The sequence below is a fragment of the Anopheles cruzii genome, chromosome 3, assembly GCF_943734635.1.
Source record: "Anopheles cruzii chromosome 3, idAnoCruzAS_RS32_06, whole genome shotgun sequence".
In the NCBI taxonomy this organism is placed as follows: Eukaryota; Metazoa; Arthropoda; class Insecta; order Diptera; family Culicidae; genus Anopheles; species Anopheles cruzii.
The window spans coordinates 58085013-58109555 of record NC_069145.1 but is presented as its reverse complement, the minus strand read 5'-3'; the positions used below and the strand labels follow the sequence as shown (position 1 = coordinate 58109555).

Here is a 24543-nt window from a genome sequence, read left to right as displayed (position 1 = left end):
CAAAGGCCGCCGTGGTTTGTTTAACAAATTTAAAGGCTCATACCAAAATGGCTGTCAACGGAAATCGCAGTATCAGTAACTCATCTTCTGTTGTTGGGAAAGAAGTAATACATTTTGTAGCCCCTGGAAACTGTTCAGATACGTGGTCTGTTTAAACATTTTCGCGACTCTGAATATCTATTTTGTCCCCTTTAAAGTAACCCCCATCAGATATTATACACTTCAGCGTTTTTTCAGTCCAAAATTCGCACAGAAATAACGAACAAAGACAATTTTTGTGGATTGCTTCGCTCAAATAACTTGCAGGTAGTAGTCCTTATTAACCGTTCCATCCTTTGGCAACAACTCATGATGCACCACGCCCCAGCAATCGAAGAAAACTGTAAGCAAAACGGTTCACATTCGACCAAACATGGCTTTTCAACGTTCATTACTTCTCGGGCCCCTGAGAAAATTTTGAATCACCGATAAGCAATGCTTTAGGTCATAATAGCTTCACCATGAGGCACAGTCAACATTTCGAATGCGTCCGAGCTCTTAATTTCATTTTTCACACAAAATTTGATAAACATTCTTTGCCATCCATATTTTGGAAGTTCATTAGTCAAAAACTGACTAATTGCTCAAAACGACCGTACTTATCACCATAAGTGAGTGACATGAGTAGCAACATAACGCCAAATAAAAATCGAAAATCGGGCTACGTAAGCCCGCGTAAATTCAAATGTCGCGAAAATGGTTGAACAGACCACATATTTAGCAATCGAGCTTATCCACGTGGAAATCTGAATCTGAAAGCATTATTTAAACCCTTTTGCTCTACACTCTACGATTGCTTTCGATTGCAAGAAGATCGTCGACACGCTCCGTGACCTCAAAAGTCCTAAGTGTGCTAATCGTTTCCATCGTTAACGCTCGTTAATTCATGGACACATACGCTCCACACACACACACACACCACACCCTACACACTAATTTTCCACCGCCTGGCCATAAAATACCATCTTGCATAATGGAAAACCCTTTAATATGGTGCGTCAACGAGCCGCGCCGTCGAAGATAGCGAGAGACTGGGCCCAAAAAAATTAGCTTTCTGAAAAATTGTCAGCTTCGCCGTTGCGATCCCACCGGATTGGCAAGTAGTGGTGTTAAAAATTAACAGTACATTGTTTTCTTTTTTACAACCCTCCAATCGTTGGTTGTAAATCAAATCCAAACACCACCAAACGCGGTCGGTGTGGCCCCTTTTTCGGGTGAGGGCGATTCCTTCGGCCTATGTTTCGGGGCTGCCTCCAATAAGGTTTACGGTGGGTAGGAAAACTTTCAAGCGAATCCAAAATTTGTTCAATAATTAGTGTTCGTCGAAAGTATCGCTTCATCCGAGCGCGGCGACGCCCCGAACGAAACGATCCGTTAATGCTTATGCTGCCAAAAATAACATACCGCCGCGCATGGCGCAGGGACGATGATCATGTGTAAATGGTCCACAACCTTTCCGGAGCACATTAAGATCGCATCATGCGCGCCATGACGATGCACAACGCGGCGAATGACAGTTTGCGGCGCTCTTCAGCTGAGTTTCGCCAAACCCAACCCATCCGGAACCAAGCACGTATCGTGATGCCGCCCACCGGTCGAACCACGGAAATGTCAATAAACTCCTCAAAAAGATCTCGTAAATCGCCTTTAATGTTGGTGTTCGTTGTGGGCCCGAACAGTCATCCGAAAAACGTTACCAAAACAAACAAACCAACCGAACGGACGGACGGACGAACGGACACCGAGGAGTGTCATTGATCTGCGGAATCACCTCGAAAGAAAAACCGTAAACCACACGGCGCACCAAAGGAGGACCAAAGACGGCAAACGGTAATTGGGAGCACCGGAACGGAGAGTAAAAGAAAATGACCCAGCGCGGTTTTTTTGGGTGGGAAAATGGATGCATCGGAAGAGATGTCTCACGGGCCCGCTTCATTTGCCATCTTGGAGACTGATAGACGACAACAGTTGGACCAGTTCTTCGTATTGGCCTCCGTCTGGCACGTGCCAGACAGGGGGCTGCAAAATGTTTGTGGCAGACAAGTTACTGAGCTGAGTAGGTTTGATAATTGAGGCAACGATTAGTTAACGATCGCACGGAGAGTTTAAAAAACGGACAACGGTAAAAAATGAACGAAAAATGGTTTTTGCACGCATATATTATCTTCTTCTGGGAGTTAATTAAGTTTTACCATTAAGAATCAAAGAAATGAAATTAAAAGCAAAATAAAGATGTCAACATTTCTGGCAGTTAAAGCTGTCCAATAAAACAGAATGATCACATTGTTAAGCAGCAGCCTTCGTCAGAGGTATGTCTCGGAGCCAGCCAAAGGAACTGTCTGTCACATACATCATCCAATCCGCCGGTACCCGCTTCCGGAGAAAGAGCGAGGCCTCCCTCAGCTGTGCGGCATGTTGCAGCCGCGCCAAACAACGCAGAACCATCGCGGAGTGCAGAATCCGGAACCAAGTTCCGCCTTGCTAGGCAGGCAGGCATGGGCAAAAAAAATTAAACAAAAACACAGCAAATAAATAAGCAAGGAACCCTCGGTTCCACGGGTTGGACGTGGCTCGCTTCGCGCGATGAACTAATAGGAACTAACGGTTCGCGCGCGCCCCGGTGTGTAGGGTTACACGGCGCCCGCCGCAACGATCACGACGAACCGGCGCGCGTTAATGTAGATACAATCATAAATTTATTACCAGCAGAGTCTAAAGAAGAAGAAGAAACGGGCCACAGAATTGCACACAGCATGGCGGATGGTGTGGTGTGGTGTGGCTTATGGAAAAGATGTTTGCTCTCTATGGTTGCGATCATTTTCTATGCTTCGCCGCACGTCAAGCGAAATGATGATCTACCTTCAGCGTCTCCGTGCGCCTCCACACTTAGAAGGTTTCCTTCTCCGCCAGTCGATGGCCCAATTGAGGAGTGCAACCTCCAAGAAGGAACCGATTACCAGTGATCGAAGACAATGGCTTAGGTCTTGGGCAAGGTTTGCTTTAATAATGCCCAGCCCTTCTAAGACTAGCATACGGTCCACGCTGGAGAGAATGTATTACACAGCGCGAGTCAAAAGTATTCGAACTATAGCAGTTCCGAGTGTGTAATGAAATAAATGATGAAGTCCAGGATGAACAATTGATTGGATGTGCTCAGCATCGGCAGAAAGATACCCAACGCTACCTTTTGTGTCGATGCCGGCTGCTGTTCCATTCATTCTATTTTTCTGAAGAGTTTCCACAAAAGTGTCTTTCATCAATTCTTCCACCAACTACGAAACACTTCTCTAATGTTGGGTTATATAAAAATATGCTTCTCTTTCAAACATCAACTGAACATCCCAGCAGAACATAACTTTTTTCAAGTCGATGAAGTCTGGATAGCCGTCGGCCGTTCCACGGAAAACCACGGATCGGATCGTTACGCGATCGTTCCGCTCGTGAAGATCGTCTCACCTGGGCGATCACCTCGATAGTGAGAATGACGTCTTGCGACGAACTACTTCCACCGTAAGTAACTATACTACTTCCACCCCAGTTCTGAGCCCGCCAGAAACAATCAAATCGCAAACCGGCCCCACCGTAATCTCGTTCCGCCCTCTTCGAGAAACAATTCCGACCGTACACAATGTTCCAAATTTAATCAAATAAACTTCCACCATTCTGAGCGGCTCCTATTCAGCGGCCAGCAAATCAGCGACAGCCCCCCGGCACCCTCCTTTTTGACCGTGAATTCTGTGACCGCGAAATTTCAAGTCGCGCCGCGAGTCGCTCCGGAGATTCCCATCGAAATCGGGAGGTAGGAGCAGTTTGGAACAAGATTATTTCCCCCCCGCAGCCCAAGCTATTGTTTTACGTGTAGCGTCATTATTGTGCGTCACGGTTGGATGCTGCTCCTGAACCAACAGCCAAGCCAAGTAATGGTACTTCTCATCGGCGCCGGAGTTCCGTATGGTTTGGTTTGGATTGCGAACGATCGCTGGCTCTAGGTTCTGCAGTCTACCTAGAGCACAGGTGGGGCAAGTTTTCACAACGCAATCGTATTTTAGGCGCAGCATTAAGGTAGAATATGATTTATTTTTTGGCATAAACTTACAGCATCTCCGTTGTTTTTTCCATCTTAAAAACGACCAACTACAAGCGAGTGATTCACTGTCGATGGCCGAGAAGCAATGGGTTTGTGTGTTTTATTCCGAGTGAACATATTTTTACACAAAAGAAAATATTGTGTTATGGCAATCGGCCAGAACACGTAATATACTGCCCTCCTGCGCAATGCAGAGAGCGCCAGGCGAGTCTGTTTCTCATTTTGGGGAAATTTATTGCGGCGAATGGTGCTCGTTTGGGCAGATGTCTGATACCGTGGGTGCATAACAAGCTTTTGTGTATTTAAAACAAACCATTTGGCCAGCATCGTAAAAACAACAATCGTGAGAATTCGAAGTGCATGTTGATATCAACCCTCATTCGATGGTCATTAAGCCACAGTGAAACATACCAAACTAATATCTGACGTAGAGTAGAGTTTACTGTAAAACTATAACCTCGTACAACATATGAACGTACGAATCTCCTTTCCACGATCATGAGCCCTGCAAACCCCGACGATGCCTCGACAGCGTGATCCTCCGACCATTCGATCTTAATTTTTGCAAAACTACACTTGACCCCACATCGTCCGGGCCACGACGAACCGTCTTCCGTCATGGATCGGTCCGCCGCAACCCAGCCGCCAGCGCTGGGTCTCGAAGCAGCGCTTTCGGGCTCGGTCACGGACAAATGGAGCCTCCCATGGGTTCAACTCCCCGACTGACGCCCGGGCCCGGCAGGAGGAGTCTGGTGCAACGGCAAATGAGAGAGACCGGCGCCGCGCACGAACGAGAGGGGTTCCGCCAAATGCGCGCTGAGCACACGGAACGCGGAACGGGAACAAACCGGCAAATCGAGAAATCGAGGAATGCAAACGCTAACGGAAGTTTTCTCTAATGTTAATGTGTACGCGCTCTTCCTAGCGGGTGTTGTGTGCCTGCTCTTGCTTCTCTCCCGGTGCCACCCACCGGAACACCAGCCTCTAGCTCTGTCCACCTTCGAACGGAGGGGGCCGTCCATCGCTACTCCCGTAATGGATGCTTTTTCTCCCATTCTCTACTGAAACGTCCGGTCCGGTCCGGGCCATTTTCCTCCGCTGACTGGGCTTGCCTGGTCCGCTGGCGTTTTGAGGATTTCCTTGGCTTCCATCCAACTGGCCGAGTGGCCGACGAGCCATCCCATCAATTTGTTTTTTTGGGTGTTTTCAACTTAGTTTTCCCAGAACAAACCCTAACCTCCCACCCACAGGAAACAAATCCCGAACGCGCAACGGCGCCACGAGAACATCAAGAACATCGCAAAACGGCTCTCGCCCGGGAAAGTGTCAGCAATCCTGTTCTGGACTGCCTTTATGCAGCACAACCCTTATTCGGACCCGATACGCAGGTGCAAAAAAGGGCCAACCTTGACCCGTAACCCGGCGGTGCAACTAGAAGCGACGGTTCCGTAACGATGATGCAACGGACTCGAAGTTCTTTTGCTGCAACTTATCGTTTGTTTTTGTCGATTAGTATTGCACAATCCGTTACGCTTTTGGACCGTAAGCGGAGAACGCATTAAAAATTGCCAACTTCTTATCTAGATTCGAGCTCTAACTGCTTAGAGTTGGAAAATTTATTGTTTATCAACCAAGCAGTTAGGCAATAATTAACATTTAACTCTTACAAAATACCATAAATCCAATGTACTATTACAGACACAATTTAGTTTTCAATTTCCAAAAGGATTTAATGGTCCGTCGCGATACGGTCTTGCATGAACCGTTGCCCCCAACGGGCATAAGGTGTGTCTTCTCGTAGTTTCTCGTATCTACGTGGATTGTCTGGCAAATAGAGCGGTTCTTTTGTAACATAGAATCAAAACTCTGCCGCTCGTAACGAAAAAAAGGTACAACTAATTGGTTCAGGCCGCAGGTTTATCTTTCGGCCACGGAACATGAGTCTTCCTGAGCACGCAGCATAAAACGCACTCCGGTACGCACGATTTCGGGGTCGTCGCATCAGCCTACATCGGAACACACCACCGGCCCAGGGGTTTTTATGTTGACCGAACTTGTTATACTTTCGAAACATTGGTACTCGCCGGCGTTGTTGGGTGAAGTAAACAACAAAAACGGGGTACGACTTCGCACCCATCGATAAACAAACTAATCGCCATTAGGCCCGCAGAGCTTCTTCTTCTCTCTTCTGGGTGTTCTGTTCTGTCTGGCTCAAAAAACAAGTTATGCTCCTCGCCCATTTCGAAAGAGGAAGGATTTGGGAAGTAAACGAAACAAATCGGTCTCTCCGGGTTACCGGCAGTAATTTCAGCATCACCAGGATCCTCCAAAGGGAACAAGGGAAAGCAGAATCAAGAAACGGAAAGGATATTCACTTACCACACACACACACACACAAGGAGTCGTGTATCCTGTCAAACGCTCGGTTCGGCAACTGTCAAATATCAGGCCTACTCCTCGGGAAAATCGTCCACTTCTTTGTTATGTTGTCTGGAATCCGAAAGGACTGCACACTCACTCACACACACAGGCCCGTTTTTCTCTTGAGCCGATCCCGACTTCGCCACAGTCCTCAAACAAGGTCACACGCCGCCGCCGCGATATGGCCTTATGCTGCACGGGGTGGTGGTTTCACCGAAAGGAAAAGAAAGGCTTCGTAGCATGCCGCGGTCCATGCCTCCTCTGCCGTAACCTACTTTCGCATGTCGAATATTTGGAACTCTTCCCTTTCACCTGCAGCGGATGATTGTCTGCCGCCGTATGGAATGCCAATAGGACTTCTCCTCGAGAATGATAGATACCCGAAAATTCCAGAGCATCCCCGAATAAGGCGAATGCACCGAAAACGTACCCCCCTTGGTGGTGCTATGCGCGTGGCACCGTAGGGGGTGGCACATCGAACCACAAATGCTTTTTCTGCGCACTCACAGATTCTTGCGACGCTTGTGCCAACGTCAACGTTGTTTGCTCACCATTTCGCAGCAACGTGTCGGTCGGGCAATGTTTTATGCTGTTCTGCACCACAAATCACTGCTCAGCACGAGAATAAAGATTTCACAGCGGGTCGATCACCGTAACACCACTTCCTTTTTCGTGCAAAATCACAACACGTACGCGGGTTTACGCTGACGTTGTTGGGGGGGGTTTGTGGCCGCAGAAAACAACGCACGGACGCTTACCAACAACTCTGCGTTCGACAGTAAATTATATCTTAACTTTTGTTGATTTGTCCTACACGAAACACGAAACGTCAAAATATTTTATGAATCCTACCGATTTGGAACCTGACTTTGAATTTTCGAACCTGACCTCCATTTTCAAACCTGACAACTTGGATACAACTGTCGTCGCTAACGATGCGTTTATATTGTAGTAACTGTTTCTTCCACGTGTTTGAACATGTTTTTCAATGGAAAATTTAATTTTATAAAACCAGAATAGGCAGCAAACAAACAAAACAAAACTAGTTATTGATTAAGCATTAAATAAAACTAAATGTTATGTTACCTCTGAGCAATAAATGAGCCGTAACCAAATGGGGAAAGAGTTCAACCTGCACATTAAAACATTCGAAATGCTGATCCTACACTAGCGCTGCCTATTGAAGAAAAGTTCAACTAAAAATCGCGGAGAAGGCGAGACGAATAAGTGGTATAAGCAATGTGGTATAAACGATGGCAAAATGCATCCCAAATCTATCGAATCATGAATTATCGGATGTCCAAAACCATTAAATTATTGTCCAAATCCTGAGTATAAAATGTGTTCAACCACCGCGTGTGAAATTGTACAGAAGCAAAATGTTTAAGAATATTGATTGAATTTATTAAATGGATCAGTTTAGGTGGCTTTTTGTGAAATTAAATAACGATCTATTGTCTGCTAACATCGGCTGCCATCGCAAAATTAAAAATCCAAGAGCACTGCTTCGTGGCGTCGAATCCTAGCTTCGATTGTGCCGATTGCCTTCCCCACGGCGATGCTCGTCTTTAAACTCATCCTTTGCACGCTGCCGCGCCAGATACTCTTCGTCATCGTTTTCGACCAACGTTTCCTTTTCCTCCTCCTCGCGGTCCAGTTCTGCGGCGTTGTCCTGAAACACTCGGTTCATGAGCGAATTTTTGTTCACCTCCTTCATTTTCTCCGGATCAGGAAAAATTCCGTCCGCAACGCGTTGCTCGTAAAACTCGGCCACCGTCATCGTGGGTAAGCTCGGGTAACCTCTACCATACACTGCCTTCTGCACCGCGTCACGCGTAATAATGATCGGTTTAAGCGGCTTCGAGGGAAACTTCTTCCTCGGTGGACGGTCGTGCCCCGAAGTCTCACCCTCCAGCGGGTTACGTTTCGGTAGAGCGTCGCAGTGTTTGATCATTTCTTTTTCCCGTTCGAGAAACACGAGCTCCTCCTGCGCCTCGATAACGGACGATCGAAGTAATTTTACGTAGAATTCGCGGGTCCTTTCGTCATCCACCACTGCGTCTGAGACTTCGACGAGCAGCCGCAACGCTTCCACCTGCTCTTCCAGTTCCTTCTTTTGCTGATATCTACGAATTTTCTCTTGTCGTTCGAACCCCATGCGATTCAGTTCACGAAGCTTATCGCTCATCGCACCCGGCACGATGGCGGCGGATTCAACGGCCAGCGTAAGGGAATCCGTGTCTTTGTCCGGTTTGTTGTATAATCCGTAAGACGCACAGCGGTTCAGAAAATCGCTGAGAAGAAATGAAGGTATTATAGCCGGCAGACACAGCACTCGTTGCTTTCTTACTTGAAATATACGTCGGCTACTTGCACCACTTCTTTACGATCTTCGTTACACAGCCTCTTGGCCAGCTGGCCAAGGTAAAACGGTAAGAGCAGATAGCGAAGGTTCTCCGTCGGTATCTCTTCGAGCGATTCGTTGCTGCTGAACATCCCGACGAGACTCACGAGGCGGGTGGCGTCTTCGAATATCCGCATTGTTTTCTTCACTTCCAGCTGTTAAGGTACAACATTTTGGTCACCATTCGAAAGATATCATCAGCGAAACAGCTTCTTGCTTACCTGTGTCTCCGAGATTGCACCGGACACATTGCCAGCCGCACTGTCTCTTATAAACTTGTATCCCTCCGCAAATATTTCCGAAAGCTTACGATCTAGCGGGATTTCCGTTTGTTCCTCAACCATTTTGTTGTTCAGTTTCTAGCGTTCCGAAAGAAGATAATGCATTTAATGCGGCAATCCAAAAAAAGGTTTTGTTTATTATTTTACGAAAGCGAAGCTGTCAAAATATAACAAGAGTGCTACAGTGTGACGTTGTTCGAAAATGATTCGAACATTTTCTTCTGCACCTTGGGCAGATGCTGTGACAGTTTGATTCCGTTCGGCAACTGTGTTGTTGTTTACAGTCACGATGAATTCGCAACCGGAGGGTAAAAAAACGTTTGGGATACTTAAATACAACTGAAACTTGAATGATTCGATTACTTTTTCTCATTAACCTCAGAAGGACCAATCTCCGGAGAGGCCTCGACATCAAAGGCCCTTCCTACGCCGTTAGAGAGGGCTTTGCTCCAGCGCTTCTGCCGACTGTGTATGCGAGAGTTTCCGTTTCTACTGCCGTTCAACTCATCCTTGAACAGTGTAACCATAGGCAACATGCTGGAGCGACTGCTCGGCGGATTCAATATTCAGCAAACGCTCTACCTCCCCAACGCCATCTGTTCCCGTTGCTTGACGAAGCTGGATTTTGCTTACCACGCGCAGCGGGACTTTGTACGGAATGAGCATCGCTTGCGACACTATTTGCAGCAGGGCGAGGTAGTGCAAAAATTGTTTGAATTTCAGAACCACTGCACGGCCGAGCAAGAAAGTTACGCGGAGGTGCTTCTGAAAGCGCATGGCGCCGGATTGTTGAGCGAGCGGGTTAGAGTCACAGCCGAGCATGAAGTACCGGGACTGGAGGACGCAGAATTGAAGGCGGAAGAACTTTCCAAAGCTGTGCTACCACCGAGTGAATGGGCTGTGGTGGCGTGCGACTGCAGTGCCAAGCCGAAAGCGGCCAGTCATGGCTTTCCTCGGTCGACGGATTTGCGTCCACCGAAGCGTACACTGCGCAACAGGCAGCTTTTGCGCCAAGCAATCACAGCCAGTAGCTCTCCATCTGGTGCCAACGGTTTGCCAGTTGATATGACTCGATGCTACATTTGCAACACGCCAACGGAAAGTGAGACCGCGCTCCGGGACCACATTGCACTGCACGTGGAAATGTTGCCCCATAGCTGCCCCGAGTGTAGCCTCGAGTCGCCAGTTAAACCCATCACTTCGGTGGTAATGCTGCTCCGTCACTACCGGATGCACTCGTATCCCCTCAAGTGTCCGCAGTGTCCTCAGCGCTTCACACGGTACGCCAACGTTTACGCGCACGTTCGGTACCGCCACGAAATGTTCGACAATCCCGAGGGCTACACGTGCGAAATATGTGGACTAACGATTAAGTACCGGCCCACATTTACTTTCCACATGCGCAACCATCACCACGAGTCGGCCGGCACTTTTCGTTGTACCTTTTGCGAACGCACTTTCGGCACTCGCGCACGTCTCGAACGCCACGAGCGCTCCCACACGGGAGAACGTCCATTTGCGTGTCGCTCGTGTCCAAAAACGTTCGCCCACGCAAGCCAACTAGCGGCACACAGATCGAGGCATATCAACGAACGTGGCCACCAGTGCGGAGTGTGCGGAAAGGCATTCTTCAGCAAAGCAATACTGCGCCAACATCAGCTAACTCATGAGCGGACGGCGGGAATCGTACAGCAGCCAGCAGCGGAGGACCACACTGCGGCTGCTGGTAAAACGAAAATCCGGCCTTGTACCTTTCCCGGTTGTCAGCATGTGGCGGCCACTTACCAGACGTATTATACGCACCGCTTAAGGCACGAAATGGCTCACTGGTGCGACGAGTGCGGGCGGCGATTCGCACGTCAAACGGAATTGCAGCGCCATCGAAGGATCTACCACACGACGGACCATCCTTATCGGTGCGAGCCATGCAATAAGATATTCCTGAGTCGCCAAAGCTACCGGGAACACATGGATTCGCACGCCAACGTACGACGGTTCGAGTGTGAAATTTGTGATAAGAAGTTCGTGCGACGGCGAAACCTGATCAACCATCGGATGTCCCACACAAACCTACGCCCCTTCAAGTGTGCGCTTTGTGAAAATACGTTCAAGTACAAAAGTGACTATAATCGGCACCGGAAGGAGAAACATAGCCTGCCCGAACGACCGGGTGCCAAAGGAGAGCCAGCGATTGATGCGGGAGGCGTGGACGGGATTGTACTGATGATGAACAACTCGATGGTTGAGGAAGCGTCGTTGGAAGAGGAGGTTGAAGAGCGAGTACTAGTGGAAGAAGATATCGTACTGGACACAACGTACGGGGAAGAGATTGTTACGAAATATGAAACAATCGAAACGGTAGAGGAATCGGTTGTAATTGGTCGGTCTCTAGTAGGCGAAGTCATCAAGCATAATCAGGACGAGTATGTTGTTGAATATTTAGACTAGAGTTTTACGTAAAGCGTACAAAGCGTTGGAAAATGTTCTTGTCTAATGATACAAAAATGCTTTAAATAAAATACTTGACAACAATATTGAGCATAGAAAACCGTTACACAAAATTCAAACAACGTCAAATTGGCGGGTGCAGTCAATGCTGGGTTCCTATTCTTCAGAACAGTTCGAACTTAGCAGCCTTTTTTTCCCCGCCTATTTTAACGTTGTAACCGCTAGCTTTCGCTGGACGTCGACGTCAAAGAACCAAACTTTTCTCTTATTTCTGGAAGTGTTCATCAGTGCTAAGCAGGTTCCGCTTCAAATCTATCATCACACATCACAAACTATCTGGAAACCACAATCACATTTGGCAGTGCCTTTCTCGAAGCCGGAAATTGTTCGCAGCATGTCTGATACATCGCAGTGCAATGGAAACACCACCGTTGCAGAGCGTGGCCAAATGGAAGGCTGCCACGCAGACGGCCAGGAATCAAAACTGTATTCTGATGTGATCGGTCAACTGCTCAACGATAGCATATGTTTGTTGATTAGAAATAACGTGACCGAGGCAGGTCGCAACTCGTCCACCTCGACGGTAGATTTCCACATCGGGGATAGCAATTTCGTTTCCCGCAAACATATTACCATCGAATATTGCGGTGAAGAAAGCTTTATGTTGCGTATTATCGGCAAGAACGGTATCTTCATCGACAACTTGCTCCACCGAAAAAGAGACCAACCGTATATCCTTCCGAAACAGTGCACATTTCGCATACCTTCAACAACTATTACATTCCAATTCGAGAATTGCGTTGACGAAACCAACGCGATGGTTGATCTGAACAAATACACGCCGGTTCACATTGACGGTAATGAGGTGCAGAGAACTACCATGCAAAACCAAGGCTTTGGTGAAAATATAAAGCTACAAGAGCTTCCGTTGCCGGAACTTAAACCCCCTTACACCTACGCGCAGATGATTGTGCAAGCCATTTCCGTGTCGCCTTCTAACAACGCTAGCTTGGCTGGGATATACTCTTTCGTATCCGAAAAATATCCCTACTACCGGCATCAACCTGGCAAAGGCTGGCAGCGATCAATCCGGCATAACTTGAGTGTCCACAATTATTTCGTCAATGTACCACGCCCAACGCACCATCAAGGGAAAGGTGGTTACTGGACGGTTGAACAGTCTCGGAAACAAGAGCTATTCGATCGGTGCTTCAAATGCCGTAGCCGTCGCCAAATTCCTCCAGGATCCAAGCCGACTATTGACTCAATGGCTGTCCTTACCAACCAACCTATCTACTGCGCAACCGGGTACAATAGTTCGCAGGCGACTACATTGGAAGAAAAGCAGGCGGAAGATCAACGCGCGGCAGTGTGAATGTGAATCGTGATGATAATTTCATTTCGGTAGATCGTTCCTGCGAATAGTATTAGTTCATGTACTGTTTTACGTGATTTATGTTAATAAACGACGCATTTTATAGAAGTATCGTCTTCTACTGGTCTTCTACCAGTTCTGTTTAAGGTAAATACAATTAAATCCAATCTTTACAAAATATTTATTCATTCATTATCCTACATCTACACCGCCCAAGCGGTCGTGGCCTGCTATAGAAATAAAAATGTTTTTTTTCTTCCTCAGTTTTGTCCTGCGTGAAGCGTGAATGTAGATGAGGCTTATCTTACAAAATTTGCCTAAGGCCCTTTCGTTAATGGGCCAGAAGTCGATGATCGTCTGCTTCACGGGGTCACGGATCCACGATGGAGGCGGTTCTGTGAAAGTGTTAGCAGTCGTTGCAGCTACCAGGTTCCATAGAGCTGCTTCAAGGTTCCTGCTTTTTAGAGAGTGCGTACGTTTCATCAGCTTAGTTTCGTAGTCGTAAGCATTGTCCAATTGCGCGGCTTAGGTCGGTCCTCATTTATCCGAGTGTCTGTTTGTTGTCTAGGACTTCGAACCACCTAAACTTGACCAAATTCTCGTGACGATTCTCGCAGTCTCGTGAGTCGTGACTGCGTGTATTGAAGAACAGTAGAAATACAAATGAAAGCATTACAACCGATAAGCTCCTGGCCAAGGCAACCCGGCGTGGCGCTGAACCGGACAAGATACTGCGATGGGCCAGGGGCCGCAACGAGTAGCACTGATCGCTCTAGGGCCGAAGTATTTAGACAGATTCCGGTTAAAAGCAACTTGCTCTTCAGTTGTAGAAAACATGCTCTAAAGTACAGTAGCTATAAGCATAGGCACAATAATTCCTCATATTAGTATAACATTATTATCATAACATCATATTATTGTACATGTTATTGGAACAAATAATTAGCGATGAACAATCGCGTTTCTGCCCCTCTGTGTTAATTGATAGTTTTTTATTTAGGGATCATTCATACAAATGATATTTTTTAACCAAATCAAACGGTGAGTTATTGTCAGTTGTCATACAGCACTTCCTACATCCCTCTGGTGTTATAGTTGACCAGGTTTCTTTAATGTTGTTGTGCCACTCGATCCGGGGACAGTGAAGAAGGATTCCGATAGTTAAATCCCATTGTCTTTTACACGTTGGCCTTTCTTGCATGTGGCATTTTTGCCTTGCTTACATTTTTTAGCCTCTTGTAGTCTTCGTCGGATAACATGTACAGAAGGTACTTCTTTACCCTCTGATTGAAGCTTTTGTTGAATATTTTTGGCGGATAGACGAGGGTTTGTAGTTGAGATGGTAAGTATACGTTTATCAGTTCGTTGGGTTGTTGATTTCTTACGCCCAGCAGCTTTAACTTGATGAACACGACCTTCCGTTTTGTATGCCTTGATTATTTTTCCGATTGCTTGCTCGCTTTTGTCGACAATTTTGGCAATCGCCCTATTATTTCGACCACTAATGCTCATATCAATAACCACTTTACGTTCTTCATCGGTTAGTTTACGATATTTCGAGGGTTCTGCCATCCTGCAAGATCAGAAACAGTATGATGTTTTGTTAATTCTTCGCCGTGCGTTTCTCAGCCCTTATTTTGCATTTTGAATATGAAAACATGTAAAATATCAAGTTGTTATTACACATACATAATTAAATCTGCTTTATTACCGTTTATTACCTGTTGAATTACGTTGCTTTATTAGTTGCTTTATTACCGAGCAAAACGAAGAAAATTGGTGTAAAAAACTGAAACCTTCAACCATGAAACTTCAATTGAACTTGTATTCGGGGTGCATAAATTCACCTATGGCGGCCCGAAATGGCCAGTTTACTAGATTAAATTGAAATGATCCCTAATCGTCATAATTTTGCTTTGGCCTGTCCTTAGAAAAACAGAATTCTATTTACCAAAGAAACTACAATTTTTATTAACGCAAAAACTAAGACAATGTTTAGATTCGGACCTATTTAACAAATGGTGAACATTTCATTTTCTATTCAATGCTCTTTACGCTAATGCTGAATGAGCTTGTTATGTGTGATGTTTGTGAAAAGTCTGACGAGGAAATTAGTATATTTGAAATATCCTTTGTTGAACATTTTTTTGCCGGAAAACAGCTTCAAATTTTATCGATGATTTGACCGGTTTTAATTTGAAAAGCAATTTGAATTGGCAGCGGAACAATAATAAAAATTCGCTGGCAACACTGACGAAACACTGTTAATGGTGACAGCAACGTCAAACGCTGCAATTTTTCTCGCTTGCATTCGTTCTTTTAGCAAGCTTGGGTTAAAAGTTTGCTTGGTGTTGCTAATCTTGATTTTCTGAACCGTGAAGAACCGTTTTTGAACTATGGATTCAGTAAAGAAAGAGGCGGATGATCTCGTGGTTCCAATTGATGAAGCTGACGAAACGGAGCCTTCGAGCAACGAGCGTTCGTGTTAAAGCACACACCTCTGTGCACGGTACAATCGATAAAGTTGTTTCCCAATTTCTTGTTGTTTTTGCAGCCCACGTAGATGATTTCTGTCGCGTTTGTTTGCTGAAGCAGCCGAATTTAACTAATGTGGTGGGCCGAATCGATGGTGTGATGATTCCGGAGATGCTGTACAAGCTGTGCGGGACGCAGATTGATGTTGACGATCGATATCCGCGCCGCATTTGTGAGCGTTGCCTGGCCATGGTGGACTGCGCGTTCAACTTCGTGAGTGAGTTCCGGCAGCAGGACGAACGGTTGCGAAGTTTCTACTGGAACGGGCCGGTTTCGAAGCAACTACAAAACTACCAGCCGCAAGGTGAACTAGAACGGAACAAGCGTATGGAAGCGCTGCTAGCTCGAAATCCGCTCCTGCACATCGGAGGAGCAAAAGAGTGGTCAACGAAGGCAACTTGCACAGATGCTCCAACCGTGCAGTGTGTAGACACGGGTGTAAACACCGACGAGGTACTGGAATTTTTGACGATGGAGAGCGTAAAGCAGGAAGGGACGGAGGAAGGGACGTCCGAAATAGAGTTGGACGACTTGGAGGATGATGAGACCAGTCAAGACATGCCTTGCGATTCCGTGGGTGCACGAAAAGAGCTGGTTTCGATGCGAATCGACCTGTTGACATCGGCTGAAGACCAGGACCACGAGGTGGTTACCGATGAGGATAACAAGCGTAAACAAACGAGGCGCTCGTTGCGTCTGAGAAAGCTGGACAACAGCTCGGAGAAGGCAAACGATCTGAGCGAGGCTGAGGAAGAGCAGTGGGAAGTGGGAAGCCAGAGCAGTGCTGACGGCGAAATGTTACCGGTTTACGACGACCGGCTGCGTTGCTACATTTGTGATTATACAGCCCGGGATGCTGAACTGTTCGAGCAGCACCTCGAAACGCATCTTCCGATGCTACCGCACGAATGTCCTGTTTGCAAGGACGCAGGGTGGTGCCTAGGGCCACTGAAATCCCTCGGGTCGTTACGAAGCCACTATCGCTCACATAGTTTCCCGCACGGCTGTAACGTTTGTGGCAAGCGATTTTCGACCGATGCGGGATTTCTGAAGCATCGCGCCACACATCACTCAGGCGAGCTGGTGTGCGAAGAGTGTGGTCGGCAGTTTCACAATCGTAAAAGCTTGGTCAATCACGTGCATCGCCACGAGGCGTTGCGGAAGGAGAGCTATAAATGTGAAATATGTAAAAAAGTGTTCGGTAACCGACCACGGTTGGTCCGCCATTTGCGCGTTCATACGGGCGAAAAGCCGTACGAGTGTCAGTTCTGCAACCGGCGCTTCAATGACTCGCACCAGCACCAGCGGCATGAACGATTTCACCGAACCGAGAAGCATGGATACCAGTGCGAAAGCTGTGGCCAAAGATTCGACTCTGAGCGCAAGCTCGGGACACATAATATGACCGCACACATGACGGCGGAGGAACAGGAAGCGTATGCCACGGAGCGCCGAAAGCGATATGAGCGGCGGATGGGCAAACTGAAGGATAGCCGATGTCCCTTCGAGGGCTGCGACTACGAGGCCAAAACGTACGGTGCAATGTACGTACACAAGCGCAGCAAACACATTCTGCGGATCAAGTGCGACTTTTGTAACAAACATTTCGCCTTCCAAAACCAACTGGAACTGCATCTGAAGCTGCACACGGGAGAAAAACCGTACAAGTGTGACATCTGCGACCGTTCGTTCCGCCGACCGTTCAGCTACCGGGAACACATGGAGCAGCACGAGTCGGACAAGAAGTACGAATGCGAAACGTGCGGGAAAAGCTTCGGCAGGCCACGCTACCTGCAAGCGCACAGACAAACCCACACGACGGAAAAGCCGTTCGCTTGCGCCACGTGTGGCAATCAGTACAAAACGAAGGGCGAGATGAAAAAGCACAGTAGGATGAAGCATGACATAGTGTTCCTGCCGGAGAAGAACGAGCAGGTCGAAGAGGCGTACATTGTTGAGTATGTGGATCCGTTCGTCGTTCTCTAGTGTAGCCGTTTGCAAGGGGTCGTCCTCTGAAGCCCCTGAAGCACAATACTTTAGTTGCGTAGGTTGGAAGGTTTTCTCTGTAGCATGCGTAAATAATTGGTATTTATATATAATGACGAATATGGAAATTAATAAATGTTTTCAATACATTCGGCAGTCGATGAAACTGTTTTCTTACTGTTCGTACAGTTACCGATTTCGCCCATGCGGAGCTACCTCGATGATCGGGCATAGCATTATTGCGACACGGACATCTACTCCTAGTCTGGAAGCATGGGCATAACAACGCCAGATCCTGATCCCAATCCTTGTCTGCTGGGGCGATTCAACCAGGCTAGGCACACTTTTCGGCCCTAGATTCATGCTTTTTATAGGAAAGCACCTTAATCGTTTTTTTTTTAAATATAAAGCGTTAGGAGTGGGAACCGGATGTATAGAGACGCTGGCCAGCTAAAGGATACCATCAACACGGTTTTGTTGTCATCTTGGGTCTAATCTTCCCTTTGGAAGTCAACCTGGAAGGGAAGGGTAGGATACAGCATGAATGGAAGCAGTTATTGGAATGCTCTCAGCTCAACTCGACTGCTTGTCAATTAATAAATTTGAATGTGAATTAAATGTTGGTGTTTGTTGGTTGGATTGCGACTCTGGCTTTTCTAGCAGATAAACAGCATAAAAAAATGAGTTTCTCAAGAGGGTGTTAAAAGATTTGCGATTTTCTGTTAAAAAATTTGCGTAATTTCTTCTACACCACCCCTCCTTAACGTTATTATTATCTTTATTATAGAGATTTTGAGCTTGAAACTTCTTTCATCTCTTTCTATCCCCCAACCCCCCCAATCTTTAACACAACGAGGAAGATGTGTGACATTTGCTAGAACCAACACATGCACCACAGGCGGCCATTACAACTGGCAATAAAACTATATATACGCATTTCGATAATAGGTATTTGTCGCTGTAGATGTGCATTGTATTTCGATTGGATGCCTACATATTACGCACACTGCCAACAAGGTTTATATATAAATAACCCCCATTCGACCGCCTACTTTGCTCTCTTGTTATTCCCTTGTTAGAAAGCAGAAAGAGAAAGCTATAGCAAAATGAACGATCGAGTGAACGTTCGGGCTATCTTTTTACTTTGAGCTTGAACCTTTCTTCGTCTCTTTATTTAGGAGAGTAATCTTTGCTCTCTCTTGCAGCATCCAGTTCGTATGATTTCGAATCGGTTTCGAACATCATTACGACGATACGCGTCAGTTCGTAACATTCAAAGTTAGGTTCGAAAGTCAGCTCAGAAATCCAGAGTCAGAGATTTAAACGTGTGCATTTCAACGTGGTTTCACAGTAAAATCAGTCATCGCGGAGAAACGTACACCGTTTGTGTTCAGTGCATTCTTTGTTGCTTTCGATTGAAGTGCATTTTACTATTTCCATACCGTTTCTGAATTCATCACTCGCATCGCATCGCGGAATCGCGGTATCGTGTCCAGTTCGTGTGTCGTTTTGGTTTGCAATAGATCGGTTGTTGATTGGCACAGAAAAAGATGTTCCCCAACGAGGATTTCATTCGCTACATTTTGTACTTTTATGAGAACAATCCGGTGAGTTAAACAATTTGATTTTGCAAAGTGCGCTCGGTTCCAATGAAATGTAATTCTTTTCTTTTCCTTCCCTGTCTATTTGAACCCGTTCAGTGTATGGGAAGTGCGGTTCTCCTCTTCACATTCCATCAGTTCGTGCAGGCGAGTCAGGCGCTATACGATTTCGTGATGGGACATTTGCAGCGCAACACATTGAGCTTCCAGACGATGTTCACATACCCGGCTTTTCATCTTAACGTTTGCCTGTTGAAGCACATTCACGAGACTCTGGCGCACGCAGCTGACGACCAATCTGGAGAGCAGCTTCCTGAACTGTTTGAAATCTACGCCATGAGCCGTAACTTTTGTGTGTGGTTAAACCATGTCATTCGCTTTGTTGAGGTTAGTGAAGGCCCAATAGAGGACCAAAGTACCCAGCCTGACTTCTCCCGTTTGCAAATTCTTATTACATTCATTAAATCATTCGTGTTGCAGGATAGCGGAGCTGAGTAAAAACACGTTCTGTTAAGTTAGGAGGTACGACTTCCAGTCAGTGTTGCCAATGTGAACACTAACTCCAATACTCCAACAATTCGAAGGGCAGAATTACCTAGATAATACTATGTGAGGTGCGAGTGATCTAATAAAAGTTTCTTGTTTCGCTGTTTAATTACCATTATTTATTTTAGAAAATGAAATAATCCGAAATTGGTTGAAAGAAACAGCATATAACCAACAATGTCAATTACAAGCAATTGCTATGCAAAACATTTATAATATGTATAAAAATCATATGACTCGGCTTTGATTAATATTTGAACCTAATTATGTTTCGATTCACAATTCAAAATAATTAGAATAAAACGGTTCGAATAAATAGTAAACAAATACGGCAACAGATTCCTTAGACAGGTAGTGATGAGCAAAAAAAAATAAAAAAGCCACTAAAAACGGTCAGCAAAGCAAAAAGTGTATTAAAATGGACAACGAACGGTGTTGAATCATTGGTTATGGTCACAAACCTCAAATTCGGATTGAATTCAAGATGACGAGTCTTACTTACACTTGATTTATGCTACCGTGAGCAATTACTTAAAACCTCATACTTTAAGTTTCCCATTGCAGTCGTTCTTGGATGTGCTGGTATTGATGTAAACACAAAAAGTGATTATAGCTCAGCTCGTGCGACATGCAATTGATCATTAACTCTTAAGCACAATTTTCGGCGTGATAAAGTAAACTATCAAGATCGTATCCGATGCTGTGTGGCTAGCGCTAGAGGTACCACAAACCACTTGTCAGCCAACCGCCTGTACTTTTCTTCTTATTCTTCAATGCTCTTAACCTGGCTGGAATGTGGCTTGAAATATTTGCTGCCTTGGGCATCGTCTTCGAATTAATTCTTGGGCTCTTGCTGCTGGTGTAGATTTTCTTGCAACGATCTTATTGTTTGTGCCCTTCGTCCCAGTAACAGAAAGTGCCCTTTTACACCTGGACTATGTATTTTCTTTCCTATTACTGAGCATCTTATTCCTCAACTCCATAATTCGCGCTGAAGGTATACATAAACCATCATAAAGACTCGCTGCACCAGATGCTGCACAAAAGCATCGCGAGAAAGAATCGACGATCACGATCAGCGGCACAAACACCATTGCAAGGCGATTTTACCGATGGTAACTCTGGCATTGTTGGACATCTTTTTGTGGTTGCATTTCATTTCAGTTTATGCAGCCATCGTTTACGGTTCGTTCCCTGCAATCGAGAGCTGTACCATCGCCGATATCATGCAAGGCTACCGGGCAAAGAATTTCAAGCCGGAAAACTTGGTGAGTATTTTGCGACATTCTTACAAATCTAGTAAAACATTTATACTAAATTATAATTGTTTCTATCCAGGAACCGGTTCCGCTGGACACCTTGGAATTCTTGTGGCGTTCTGCTTGCCGTTCGCTGGATTTTATGATAAGTGTGATTGCGGAACAACCCCTAGCCAGGTTCGATAAATCGATGGTCAAAAAAGTGAGGGAAAGTATCGAGGTGGTCAATTATGCACTTGCCAGAGTTCACAAAATTGTTACCAGAACAATTGATGTTCCACAAGTGTTTTTTGACCTAGTCGAGCTGGCACCAACATGGTATGCATACGTACGGCGTTTCGAGAGGCTTCTGAACAACTGCGAATAAAGTAAGGATAGATAACTATGTCTCGATTTTCAGTAATGGCACTTTTTCTTACAATGATGCGTTTGTATATTGTTGTGTTGTGGCGATTTGAGAAAACGGATATGATCGGTGCTAGTACTATACAGTACAATATGCTGATCGAAAGCGTGAGCTAAATAGTAGATTCCTTAGACTGTGGAATGACCTGTTCCCAAAATTTCTCCCAGATTATCGAGTGGTTCATTGCACACCGTTTGAAGTGTTTACACGAATACGATAAACGATTCTTGTCTTTCTGTTTGGCGTAAGAACAGTAAGTCTTCTAAGCGCACGTCTCCTGGCGAGCCATTCTAGTCACTCAAGGGTTACGGAAGAATGTTGACGACCAAGAACGGTTAGAAAAAAACAACGAGGCCAGCTCAAGTGTTTCTAGAATGAACGGCGACGAGTAAAGAAAGAAAACTAGAAAGACAAAAGATAGATGTTAATAACATTAACCCAGCTTTGTACTTCACCAAACAATCTTATAGGGGAAAAGGTACTTATGATTCGGACTTACTGGCCGACAAGGTCATCGAAATCAAAACCAGAAGGGAGAGGCAAAAGGGGTTCACGAAACCCGAGCGTGGCGGATGTGAAACATCGCGCATCCTGCACAATTGCGATCTGAGTTCTTTTTGCTATCATTCTTCGTCAGCACAAGTGACGTGATCCCAACAGTCTGGAGGTTGTCCTTGGGATTTCTATACGTGGAAATGACCCCATCGCGGAATGTTAAAGAAAACACGTAAATCTCCGTTCTGACTTCCGTTGCTTCAAAGATCATCTTGTTGCGTGTGTCGATCGCCACCCTGAAAGCAGAGTATAAAGACTTGAAGCTTTTTGTGCCTTTCCATCATTGCACACATCTTTCGAGACTTAAGCTGTTAACGCATAAATCATAAATCATATTGCTTTCAGTTGGTGGTTTCCGATCGGACCGCGGCATTCTTTTGTTAGCAAAACATGCTGGCGGACACAGTTTTATTGCACTTCTCGCGCGAAGCGCATCATCGAACGATCTTCGTTCGAAGCAAAAGCCATTTTCCACACATTTGCCCATTGATTTGCGTGCATAATTGTGCAGATTGGAAACGCATCGCCGCGGTCATCGGAGCTGACGGACCAAGAACGTCAAATCCGTTGGCAAACGGCAATATTGGTGCTTTCGCTTATTGTTCATTTTTATGACTGTTGTTTGTAAATAGAGCGTATTCCCCTCCAGTGATAGCTAAACGATAAGTGGTAGGAAACGCCTGCAACTAGTGCAACCAGAGGGCGCTAGTAAACAGTTAGAGCGAGAAGCGCCAAAGATAGAGGGAGAAGAAAAGGGGCACTGACCGGCGAGGACGCGGAGCCGTCGCCGGACGCAGAGCAGGCAGTGCAAAAGTAGAAGCGAACAAGAGTGAATGTTTTTTAGCAGCACCAATATTAGTATCATCCGCGAATAAAACGCACCGAGTTACGGAACCCATTATTCGCGGACGAGCCGCTCAAGAAACTCGCAAGTGTCGCAAGTAATTATTTTTCGCGCTCACAATGACTTCACCGGTTTATTGAACTTTGCGTAACGAATTTAAGTTAATTTAATTAGAATTTAATTTAATTTAGTGTAACGGTCAAAACGAATCGATTGCCACAGTTGATCGAAAGCTGTCGCGGCTAAAGCTCCGAACACTCGCATAACGCTACGTTACGTTTATCTGTTTTCCTCCTAACTCACGCGTAACGCGTGAGAAGCCATGAGAAAAAGATATCCACCAGCGGCAAATACGTTTTTTTTACTGTAATTTGGTTTTTCACTTTTCCTCGCAATAGATGACTCTTTAGTATAGTGAGATCGGGCATCTCACGGTTGAGATGAAAAATTGAGTGCTTTTGTTTGAGTGAAACAAGAGAGAATAGAGAAATACAGAGAGAAAAGAGAAAAGTTGGTCAGTTTCCGTTAAGAAAGGTCAGGTTCAAAAGTGAGGTTTTTATTTTTCAACTAGGAACGAAAACGCAAGAAACAGAAAGTACTGAAACTAAAGGGTTATTTCAAAACAAAACCCACAAACAAGGTTGGTGCGTTTTGTCGTGCGCGCTGCATAAACATCGTTAAATCCTGGTGCTTTTGACGGTGAAACGTTCTATGTTGTGAGTTTCGCTGTAACTCGGAACGGCGTCCGTGTAAGTGTAGGTGTCCCGTGTGTTTTTCTAGTCGGGCAAAGCAAATCGGGATGCTTAGGGGCCGACCCGTGGCGGTTGGTTGGACACCGGAATGGACCGTTTCGCAGGATTGCGTGGAAAATTCTAGCCCAAAACTTGGTGCGAAACATTGCGAAACGCAGGCGGCATCGCAGAAATCGACCAATTCGCTCGATGCACTGTCGCCGTGACAGTGTGTTAGTGTGTCTCACCGCCGCATGCGAGAAGAAGCGAGAGAAAGCGTGAGCGTGAGCAAGAACGAGAGCCTGCCGCTTGGCCGCGATGGTGGCGTCATCGGAGACACTCTCGGCGTGCGTGTGTGACGGTTTTTTAAACAAATTTCGCGATTTCGCGCGACGGAAAAGAGGGAAACACGGTGGCGGCGCTATTTTTAAGACGCCCAACACAATAGACACGGCGGGCGAGGAACCGAACACAGAAATTGCCCCTTCGCATTCCGCGCGGGAGAGGTTTCTTTGTCTTTTCGGGAGCTCGCTCCGAGTGTGTGCATGTGTGTGTGTGTCGTGTAACGGCGATTTTTTTCGCCCCGTGGTGACAATTTTTTCGGATGCTGTGTGAGGCGGTGAGACACGCATCTAGCGATTTCTTTAACAGCCCTGCCCGTGAGGTAGGATTTGTAGTGAGAATTGTTTACAAACAAACGCGTCGAACAGAGAGGGGGGCCGATAAACATTCCACGGTCCGTGCCACGGAAGTGAACCGCGTGTTGTCTCAGGTGAGTGTGTCCGTTTTTGACCGCAATTTTTGGGTTCGTTTTAGGACGCGAATAGTTGCTGTTGGTGCGTGGCTTGCATATAAGACACCGGGGTCAGTACTTCAGTGACAGTGACAGCCGTCCCATTCTGTGCCAGTTCTTCTCGGTTCGCGCTGTTTCTTTTCTCACGTGTCCGTTTGGTTCACATTTCTTTGCTTCTTTGCTCTCTCTCTCTTTCTCGCACAGACAATAATCTCTCTCCGTAGGTCCTGCA

The 24543-nt window shown here is 46.1% G+C and overlaps 3 protein-coding genes across 3 annotated transcripts; 2 read left to right on the top strand and 1 right to left on the bottom strand.

The window, feature by feature from the left end:
* Positions 1 to 7952: 7952 nt before the first annotated feature.
* On the bottom strand, positions 7953 to 9361 carry LOC128272801 (immunoglobulin-binding protein 1). The gene is made up of 3 exons (XM_053010680.1): positions 9173 to 9361; positions 8898 to 9106; positions 7953 to 8841 (listed from the first exon to the last, which is right to left on the bottom strand). The coding sequence occupies exons 1-3, from the start codon at positions 9293 to 9295 to the stop codon at positions 8070 to 8072; spliced, it is 1104 nt and encodes a 367-aa protein (XP_052866640.1). The 5' UTR covers positions 9296 to 9361; the 3' UTR covers positions 7953 to 8069.
* A 138-nt stretch (positions 9362 to 9499) lies between these two features.
* On the top strand, positions 9500 to 11680 carry LOC128270673 (zinc finger protein 34-like). Its single transcript, XM_053008085.1, has 2 exons — positions 9500 to 9540; positions 9615 to 11680. Exons 1-2 carry the CDS (start codon positions 9522 to 9524, stop codon positions 11678 to 11680), a joined length of 2085 nt encoding a protein of 694 aa, XP_052864045.1. The 5' UTR covers positions 9500 to 9521.
* Positions 11681 to 15431: 3751 nt separating this feature from the next.
* On the top strand, positions 15432 to 17576 carry LOC128270672 (zinc finger protein 62-like). Its single transcript, XM_053008084.1, has 2 exons — positions 15432 to 15533; positions 15610 to 17576. The coding sequence occupies exons 1-2, from the start codon at positions 15452 to 15454 to the stop codon at positions 17574 to 17576; spliced, it is 2049 nt and encodes a 682-aa protein (XP_052864044.1). The 5' UTR covers positions 15432 to 15451.
* Positions 17577 to 24543: the final 6967 nt, after the last annotated feature.